We start from the raw sequence: 10,714 nt of genomic DNA, 5'->3' as shown, positions 1-10,714 counted from the left end.
ATAAGCAATGTATGCATAGGAGAAGACTTGTAAACTATAGTATCATTGTCTGAGAGGAGGGTCATTTATGACGAAATGAGAGGTATATAAACCAATGTACATGAAATGATAGCCAGAGCTCTCGTAAATAAACGTTGCTGACTATTGTAGACTGGCCTCTGTCTGTTTCATTTCAACAAGAACTTTACAAATTCTTGGTAACAGACCGAGTAGTTTAATTGAAGTTCAGTTTATGAACATTGAACACATAATTATCTTAACAGAATCATTATATGATCTATGCATTATGATTGCTACAAATCGTTATATTTATTAGGATGTTCTCTCCCTTTGCTCAATATGTAAAGATGGTATTATTGTATTAATAAGGTCTATTCATTGTCTGATTTCACACAACAACAAAAGATAGTTAGTGAGTATATGATGAATTGATGTGAATGTGGCCTATGTGATTTCTACAAAGCATGTCTGTGGAATGTAAAACATTTTACTGTACAATAGACACATCTAAACTACAATAAATAGAAATACAAATAACTTGTTTTCAACTCTTGTAGTCCCACAGAAACACAAGTAATCTTTAAGAATATCATTTTGAATTGCCATTAGTCGTTAATACACAATTATAAACAGTTCATGCAACAATAGAATGCAATAGAAGCTAACAAAAAGTTATGTAACACTGACTATCTTGAAAATAACAAGTTGTACCACACAATGACCATGAACAGATGAAGGTTGCAGTTCTGAACAAGTAAGAAAATAAAAACAGAAATGTGCAGGTTGTGATGAAATGAAACTGTAACATCTATTACAGAAGGTACACATGTAGGATGCAGAAGATGCAGAGGGTTCTATATCTATAGAAGCCCAGCTTATGACCACATCCTGTTCAGCTCACAGTACTTCCTGGTAGGAAGAACAGGGGGTTTCTGGCTGGCGTCCAAATGTGATCTTGTCATATAGAGTCTGCGACTAAATGTGACAGGCAACAAAGAACAAACTGTTTCGGCATTATGTATACAATTTCCAAGTAGACTACATAGTCTCCCTTTCACACAGAGACCGTTTTTATTTTATTTATGTTCAAATATATCAGGTATGACCATTCATATTTCACTCTCACCTTGTTCAGTCTTGGGACAGCCAGATCATCTACGTTCTCATAGATGGACATTACCTGACTGTTTGTTCTTGTCTGGAATAAAAACAGAAAAAGGTACTTAAACCAATAAACTAAATGGATGAACATTGCACAAAAACACAAAAATACTGCCTATTTGTGCCGAAATATGCACAGCAATCAGAAATTACAGTACACAGTATAGTGTAATACAGTACACATACAGTTGAAGTCGGAAGTTTACATACACTTTAGCCAGATACATTTAAACTTTGTTTTTCACAATTCCTGACATTTAGTCATGGTAAAAATTCCCTGTCTGTCATGGCCGTCGTCGGAAGGAGACCAAGGTGAAGCGTGGTGAGTGTACATTTAGTTTTTATAGATATAAATGTCACCAACAAAACAAGAACCGAAGAAACAACCGTGAAGTTTAACAGGGCTATAGTGCCACTAACAAAGATAACTTCCCACAAATAGCAAAGGGAAAAAACGCTGCCTAAGTATGATTCCCAATCAGAGACAATGGTAGACAGCTGTCCCTGATTGAGAACCATACCCGGCCAAAATATAGAAATAATGAACATAGAATACAGAACATAGAATGCCCACCCAATTCACACCCTGACCAAAACAAAATAGAGACATAAAAAGCTCTCTAAGGTCAGGGCGTGACACTGTCTTAGGTCAGTTACGATCACCAGTTTATTTTAAGAAAGTGAAATGTCAGAATAATATTGGAAATAATGATTTAGTTCAGCTTTTATTTCCTTCATCACATTCCCAGTGGGTCAGAAGTTTACATACACTCAATTAGTATTTGGTAACATTGCCTTTAAATTGTTTAACTTGGGTCAAACGTTTCAGGTAGCCTTCCACAAGCTTCCCACAATAAGATGGGTGAATTTTGCCAAATTCCTCCTGTCAGAGCTAGTGTTACTGAGTCAGGTTTGTAAGCCTCCTTGCTAGCACATGCTTTTTCAGTTCTGCCCACAAATGTTCAATACGATTGAGGTCAGGGCTTTGTGATGGCCACTCCAATACCTTTACTTTGTTGTCCTTAAGCTATTTTGCCACAACTTTGGAAGTATGCTTGGGGTCATTGTCCATTTCCGACCAAGCTTTAACTTCCGGACTGAAGTCTTGAGATGTTGCTTCAATATGTCCACATAATTATCCACATAATTTTCCTCCCTCATGACCAATCCCTTCTGTGCAAAGCACCCCCAAAACATGATGCTGCCACCCCCATGCTTCACGGTTGGGATGGTATTCTTCAGCTTGCAAGCCTCCCTCTTTTTCCTTCAAACATTACAATGGTCATTTTGGACAAACAGTTCTATTTTCATTTCATCAGACCAAAGGACATTTATCCAAAAAGTACGATCTTTGTCCCCATGTGCAGTTGCAAACCATAGCCTGGCTTTTTATGGCGGTTTTGGAGCAGTGACTTTTTCCTTGCTGAGCGGCCTTTCAGGTTATGTCGATATAGGACTCGTTTTACTGTCGATATAGATACTTTTTTAACTGTTTCCTCCAGCATCTTCACAAGATCCTTTGCTGTTGTACTGGGAATTGATTTTCACGTTTCACACCAAAGTATGTTCATCTCTCCTTCCTGAGTGGTATGACGGTTGCGTGGTCACATGGTGTTTATACTTACTATTGTTTGTACAGAGGAACGTGGTACCTTCAGGCATTTGGAAATTGCTCCCAAGGATGAACCAAACTTGTGGAGGTGTGCATTTTTTTCTGAGATCTTGGTTGATTTCTTTTGATTTTCCCATGATGTCAAGCAAAGAGGCACTGAGTTTGAAGGTAGGCCTTAAAATACATCCACAGGTACTCCTCTGAATTTCCCAAACTGTTTAAAGGCACTGTCAACTTTGTGCATGTAACCTTCTGACCCACTGGAATTGTGATACAGTTAATTATAAGTTAAATAATCTGTCTGTAACCAATTGTTTGAAAAATGACTTGTGTCATGCACAAAGTAGATGTCCTAACCAACTTGCCAAAACTATAGTTTGTTAACAAGAAATTTGTGGAGTGGTTGAAAAATGAGTACATAATAACGGCAATGCATACTTACATCTTTCATTCTTGTGTCGTCAGTCAGAGCTGCTGTGTATGACAATAACAAAATATCAACCAATCAGATAGATACTAGTCAGAATATCCACAAACATACACAAGAATGAATAAATTACGCACTTCTGAGGTTCCATAATCTTTTTCCAATATCCATAATGTCCCTAAGGCCAACATTTTGAATGCCACAACATAATTATCCTAAGAATACTTCCAGGGCCTAAAATGTCACTTTAAGTATAGATGAGACCCCTATGCTGTACATACCCATGTTAAAGCACCCCCTGCAGTAATACACTGCCACAGCTACAGTGAGGATCAGCAACACAGCGACGCCTACTGGTACAACGATGTAGATCCTATACCACTTCATCCATGTATCATACTCTATAAACACAGATGTGATTAGACTGGTGTTTCTGAAACCTGCTCATGGAGACCCAAAGGGGTTCACGTTTCATTTCTTGCCCTAGACATGATTCCACTAATCAACTCATCATCATACCTTAGTGGAATCATGTGTAGTGTTAGTGCAACAACTAAAATGTGCACCCCTTTAGGTCCCCAGGACCAGGATTAAGAAATACTGAAGTGGTTTCCAGCTCCAGTCCTCTAGTACCCCCAACAGCACACATTTTATGTTGTAGCCCCAGACAAAAAAAAACCTGAATTAACTCATTGAGGGCCTGATGATTAATGACAAGTAGAATCATGTGTGCTTGTCACCGGAGCTTCAATAAAAATGTGTACTGTTGGGTGTACTGGAGGACTGGAGCTGGGAACTACTGGATTAGACTATGCAATATGCTAAAGCCTACAGAGTTCCAAATTACATCTACCCAATGTCCTCACATGTATTACATAATACTGTATATTATATCTACCCAATGTCATCACATGTATTACATAATACTGTATATTACATCTACCCAATGTCCTCACATGTATTACATAATACTGTGTATTATATCTACCCAATGTCCTCACATGTATTACATAATACTGTATATTACATCTACCCAATGTCATCACATGTATTACATAATACTGTATATTATATCTACCCAATGTCCTCACATGTATTACATAATACTGTGTATTATATCTACCCAATGTCATCACATATATTACACAATACTGTATATTACATCTACCCAATGTCATCACATGTATTACATAATACTGTATATTATGTCTATTCAATGTCATCACATATATTACACAATACGGTATATTATATCTAACCAATGTCATCACATGTACTACATAATACTGTATATTATATTTCACAACATAAGCATATAAGCACACTATATGAAAAGTGTATGGTGGATTGTTATTATATCTAGTTACCTGGGGTGGTTGTGTCATTACTACACTTTACTGTTGCTGAGGCAGATTTCTCACTGACTGAGTTGGAGGCAGTGCAGGTTACACTGATGTCTCCGTCTGCAGGTGACAGAGAGAAGTGTATCTGCTCGTCGTCCCTGTACGTCTCATTCCCTCTCTCCCAGGTGTAGGAGAGTTTGGAGCCGACTGACACGTTGCACAGCAGCCACACTGAACAGGACTGGTTGGCCAATAGCGTGATCTCCTTCTGGATCACCACCTTGGATATAGGCTCAGAGAGAGAGAGAGAGAGAGAGAGAGAGAGAGAGAGAGAGAGAGAGAGAGAGAGAGAGAGAGAGAGAGAGAGAGAGAGAGAGAGAGAGAGAGAGAGAGAGAGAGAGAGAGAGAGAGAGAGAGAGAGAGAGAGAGAGAGAGAGAGAGAGAGAGAGAGAGAGAGAGAGAGAGAGAGAGAGAGAGAGAGAGAGAGAGAGAGAGAGAGAGAGAGAGAGAGAGAGAGAGAGAGAGAGAGAGAGAGAGAGAGAGAGAGAGAGAGAGAGAGAGAGAGAGAGAGAGAGAGAGAGAGAGAGAGAGAGAGAGAGAGAGAGAGAGAGAGAGAGAGAGAGAGAGAGAGAGAGAGAGAGAGAGAGAGAGAGAGAGCGAGAGAGAGAGAGAGAGAGAGAGAGAGAGAGAGAGAGAGAGAGAGAGAGAGCGAGAGAGCGAGAGAGAGAGAGAGAGAGAGAGAGAGAGAGAGAGAGAGAGAGAGAGAGAGAGAGAGAGAGAGAGAGAGAGAGAGAGAGAAAACGAGAGAGAGAAAACGAGAGAGAGAAACAGAGAGAGAGAGAAACAGAGAGAGAGAGAGAGAGAGAGAGAGAGAGAGAGAGAGAGAGAGAGAGAGAGAGAGAGAGAGAGAGAGAGAGAGAGAGAGAGAGAGAGAGAGAGAGAGAGAGAGAGAGAGAGAGCGAGAGAGAGAGAGAGAGAGAGAGAGAGAGAGAGAGAGAGAGAGAGAGAGAGAGAGAGAGAGAGAGAGAGAGAGAGAGAGAGAGAGAGAGAGAGAGAGAGAGAGAGAGAGAGCGAGAGAGAGAGAGAGAGAGAGAGAGAGCGAGAGAGAGAGAGAGAGAGAGAGAGAGAGAGAGAGAGAGAGAGAGAGAGAGAAAACGAGAGAGAGAAAACGAGAGAGAGAAACAGAGAGAGAGAGAGAGAGAGAGAGAGAGAGAGAGAGAGAGAGAGAGAGAGAGAGAGAGAGAGAGAGAGAAAACGAGAGAGAGAAAACGAGAGAGAGAAACAGAGAGAGAGAGAAACAGAGAGAGAGAGAGAGAGAGAGAGAGAGAGAGAGAGAGAGAGAGAGAGAGAGAGAGAGAGAGAGAGAGAGAGAGAGAGAGAGAGAGAGAGAGAGAGAGAGAGAGAGAGAGAGAGAGAGAGAGAGAGAGAGAGAGAGAGAGAGAGAGAGAGAGAGAGAGAGAGAGAGAGAGAGAGAGAGAGCGAGAGAGAGAGAGAGAGAGAGAGAGAGAGAGCGAGAGAGAGAGAGAGAGAGAGAGAGAGAGAGAGAGAGAGAGAGAGAGAGAGAGAAAACGAGAGAGAGAAAACGAGAGAGAGAAACAGAGAGAGAGAGAGAGAGAGAGAGAGAGAGAGAGAGAGAGAGAGAGAGAGAGAGAGAGAAAACGAGAGAGAGAGAGAGAGAGAGAGAGAGAGAGAGAGAGAGAGAGAGAGAGAGAGAGAAAACGAGAGAGAGAGAGAGAAGGAGAGATAATTATTTTAAATGGACCATACCTCCAGGAGAAAGACAATGCAAGATAAAAAGATGGAATAACACAAAGCAGCCTACCATGGACTTGAAGATGGATGGTCTTGGTTGGAATCTGTCCTCCTTTGTTTGATGCGGCAGAAACTAGAAATTCCCCTGAGTCTTGCAGTGACAGTTCTTGGATTGTTAAACGGAAGTTACTGTCGTTCATCTCTAGTCTCCCCTTAAACTGTGATCTTGGTAAGGAAATGTTCCCATCAAATTCTGCAATGACCATTTTTTTATACTTCCACTCCATTGACTTGATACCTTCCCTTTCTAAGCCTGAGGGCAGCTCCACTGAGTCCCCCACTGCTTTGTTGAACAGAGAAATACCCACACCTGAAACACACAAATACACAACATGACATTCTGACATTGATCAATGGTTACACTTTTCACTACAGGGCTCTAATTACTGTGTAATTTTTACTTGTGTAAGTACAGTGTAGAAGATATTGTAATTACTCATTGTTCACTGAACACAGTGTGCCTACACAAATAATGACACAATAACACACTGCAATGTAAAGTCATACCCCATCAATGAATAGGTAATAATGGACTTAATTTAAATAGCACTTTTCAAAGTTGATATACTGTATACTGTATGACACTTTACATATCTGCATTTAACATATCTGTACATATTTGAGTGTGTGGGTCTACTTTACTTTATTCAAGTCCACTCCTCCCCCACATTCAGCAGAACAGGATGAGTGTCACGAGATACTAGGAGTGGTGGGTGGAATCAGGCGTAGAGAGCAGGGTTCAATTTATTATCCGGCGCACAAAACGGTCACGCCAACACACAGGGCGCATACAATTAACCAGCCCAAAACACAGGACCAAAATAGTCCGGAGAATACATACACGAAAACCCACCATACAACAGAGTAACAAAAACAATCCCGCACAAAACAAGGGCGGGACAACCTACTATATATAAGGACGCTAATTAAACTAAAATACACACAGGTGAAACTAATAAGACAAAACCAACAGACAAACGAAAAAGGGATCGGTAGTGGCTAGTAGGACGGAGACGACGACCGCCGAGCACCGCCCGAACAGGCAGAGGAGCCAACTTCCGCGGAAGTCGTGACAATGAGATTACAGGAAAAGAGAAATGGGGGTGGATCTTTATCAATAAATGCTCCTCTGCTCACGTCTACGTACAAATCAACTATGTGGAAATGCAAACACCACATGTAAGAGACTTTGGATCCTTGAAAGTGCTACATAAATACCATGTATTATTATTATTACTATTATTATTTTTTATGTTATTATTAATTGTACTATTACTTTATTATTATTATTACATAATGGGTTTACTGTGTAATTATGTACCAGAGATGTATCATACTGTCACACCCAGATCTCTTTTCACCTGTCTTTGGGCTTGTCTCAAACCCACCCTGATCTGTTTCACCTGTCTTTGTGCTTGTCTCCTCCCCCCTCCAGGTGTCACCCATCTTCCCCATTATCTCCAGTGTATTTATACCTGTGTTCTCTGTTTGTCTGTTGCCAGTTCGTCTTGACTTGTCAGGTCTTACCAGTGTGCTTTCCTGTCTTCATGTTTGTCAAGTTCTGTTTCCTAGTTTTCCCGGTTCTGACATTTCTGCCTACCCTGACCCCGATCCTGCCTGCCGTCCTGTACCTGCCTGGCTCTGACCTGATCACAAACCCCTGCCTGTTGTCATAACTTTCCTTCCTGGGTGAGGATCAGAGAGATCCCCCTCTCCCACCAGAGAGGTTGGACAGTTTTATGAGTGTCACAAATACCTTACAGGAACTCTCTCTCTCCCACTATGCAGAAATGAAAGTAAAAAATCCCTTTGTTACAACAGAGAGAAATTTTGCAGTACTGTAACATCAAAAGATTGGACATTTAAACGATATTTCTAACGTAAATAATGTGGGAAATGGTTGGTGAGACTTAAACACAAATCAAATCAGTTGTTGTTTTGTGATATCATTAAGGACGGTATAACTAAATAACTGTATCTCTGAAAATGTATGCATTCAAGGGGTCAGGTTTACATCTAAATGTTGTACAAGTTATATGATTAAATATGAAACTATTTGTGAGAAGATTAAATGTGACTTTAGCCTTCTAAATGAGCTAATGTTTTTTCATAAAGACTTTTGCCAAGTCAGTAACCACGCCCACGTGAACACAGACATTGTGGCAACAGGATGGAAGAATTAACATATTAGACCAGAGAACTTGAGTTGAAATAGTTGGAATCTCTCAAGACCAGTATAAGTGCAGCGTGTGCTGAATGCATTACGAAATGGTTTAATGACTATAATACCAGAAAATTTTAAGACCCTCTCTCTCTCTCTCTCTCTCTCTCTCTCTCTCTCTCTCTCTCTCTCTCTCTCTCTCTCTCGAAGACCTCTGTACACAGGAACATTCAGTCTGCAGCTGTTTATGCAGTGTTAGCCTAGGAAATTCGACCGAAGATGAGAGACGAAGAACAATTTTCTCTCATCACTATAGGTACCTCTAAGGTATCTATTCTAAACAAACAGAGTGAAGGACAAGGCCCGCTGAACACCGCGTGGTACACCTCTGGAAGAACCATTCTAACAGACACTCTGAGACCAGGAAGCTATGACTACAATTGACATGGTGACCTCTGGTGGACAACCAGAGTCTTGCACAGCCAGATACTTCTGTCGAACTACTCTCCACAGCCTGATTGAGTGATTTCAACAGAGTGAGAGGACAAAGACATACAAGCGTAAATATGTACATTGCATTTCTAAATTCGAATGAGTGGTTGTTAGGGTGCTAAATATCCATATTTACGATGAGCGTATTATTCAACTGTATGGACAAATTACTTCGTCTCTCCTCCTCCCTCTCTTTCTTTCCCCTCCATTTCATTGTGTAACAAGCCGTCATATCGGGTTAGTCCACTTGGGACTTTTCATTGCACTGGAGTAATCAATGTATAATCTATCCTGTGTGTGTGTTTATGTAATTCGGTGTGATTATTTGGTTAGAAAATAAATAACCAAGCCAATTTGTGTATCGCTGAGTCATCGTGTAGACTAGGGTTTGTGCAGATTTACCGGATTATGCAATGTTCAGAATGAGACTGATGAGGTAAATAAGAACGGATGAATTGACTGTGACTGATGTAAGAGATATTTACACTACCGTTCAAAAGTTTGGGGTCACTTAGAAATGTCCTTGTTTTTGAAAGAAAAGCAATTTTTTTGTTCATTCAAATAACATCAAATTGATCAGAAATACAGCGTAGACATTGTTAATGTTGTAAATTACTATTGTAGCTGTGTCTGCATCTGGGTCAATATCCTGAGTCATGATAGATATTACTGCACGGTCAGAACTAGAAGCACAAGCATTTCGCTACACTCGCATTAACATCTGCTAACCATGTGTATGTGACCAATACATTTTGATTTGATTTGAAACAGAAGATTTGTTTATGGAATATCTACCGAGGCCCATTATCAGCAACCATCTCTCCTGTGTTCCAATGGCACATTGTGTTAGCTAATCCAAATGTATCATTTAAAAGGCTCATTTATCATTAGAAAGCCCTTTTGCAATTACAGTATGTTAGCAAAGCTGAAAACTGTCGTTCGGATTAAAGAAGCAATAAGACAGGCCTTCTTTAGACTAGTTGTGTATTTGGAGCATCAGCATTTGTGAGTTTGATTACAGGCTCAAAATGGCCAGAAACAAATAACTTTCTTCTGAAACCTGATAGTCTATTTTTGTTATGAGAAATGAAGGCTATTCCATGCGAGAAATTGCCAAGAAACTGAAGATCTCGTTGTTACGGTGCGTGAATGAGGACCCAAAAGCGAATCAACTTAAACAGAGCTTCTTTAATTACCAAACATAGGTAGGCTCAGATGGACCGGCAGATTCCGACAGGACAGGACAAGGTTACAGCAAACATGACGACAGTCTGGTTCAGGCATGAATGACACAAACAAACAAGAATCCGACAAGGACAGGAGCAGAAACAGAGAGAGATATTGGGACCTAATCAGAGGGAAAAAAGGGAACAGGTGGGGAACGGGGTGAATGGGTAGTTAGAGGAGACAAGGGACAGCTGGGGGAAAGCGGGAGAGAAAAGGTAACCTAACACGACCAGCAGAGGGAGACAGGGTGAAGGGAAAGGACAGAGACAAGACAACATGACAGTACATGACAGTACCCCCCCACTCACCGAGCGCCTCCTGGCGCACTCGAGGAGGAAACCTGGCGGCAACGGAGGAAATCATCAATCAGCGCACGGTCCAGCACGTCCCGAGAGGGAACCCAACTCCTCTCCTCAGGACCGTACCCCTCCCAGTCAACTAGGTACTGATGACCACGGCCCCGAGGACGCATGTCCAAG

At 41.0% G+C, this 10,714-nt stretch overlaps 1 protein-coding gene across 1 annotated transcript in view; it reads right to left on the bottom strand.

The window, feature by feature from the left end:
- Positions 1 to 233: 233 nt before the first annotated feature.
- LOC110531577 (SLAM family member 8-like) overlaps positions 234 to 10,714 on the bottom strand; it is a 24,655-nt gene continuing 14,174 nt past the window's right edge. Inside the window, exons 4-8 of the mRNA XM_036987395.1 lie at positions 4,568 to 4,835; positions 3,482 to 3,601; positions 3,216 to 3,247; positions 1,127 to 1,198; positions 234 to 975 (exon numbers count right to left, since the gene is read on the bottom strand). Of these exons, the coding sequence (XP_036843290.1) occupies positions 898 to 975; positions 1,127 to 1,198; positions 3,216 to 3,247; positions 3,482 to 3,601; positions 4,568 to 4,835 (570 nt within the window). The 3' untranslated portion in view covers positions 234 to 897. The remainder of the gene's footprint in view (positions 976 to 1,126; positions 1,199 to 3,215; positions 3,248 to 3,481; positions 3,602 to 4,567; positions 4,836 to 10,714) is intronic.

This window comes from Oncorhynchus mykiss, chromosome 9 (assembly GCF_013265735.2).
Source record: "Oncorhynchus mykiss isolate Arlee chromosome 9, USDA_OmykA_1.1, whole genome shotgun sequence".
In the NCBI taxonomy this organism is placed as follows: Eukaryota; Metazoa; Chordata; class Actinopteri; order Salmoniformes; family Salmonidae; genus Oncorhynchus; species Oncorhynchus mykiss.
This window is presented reverse-complemented; position numbering and strand designations above follow the sequence as displayed.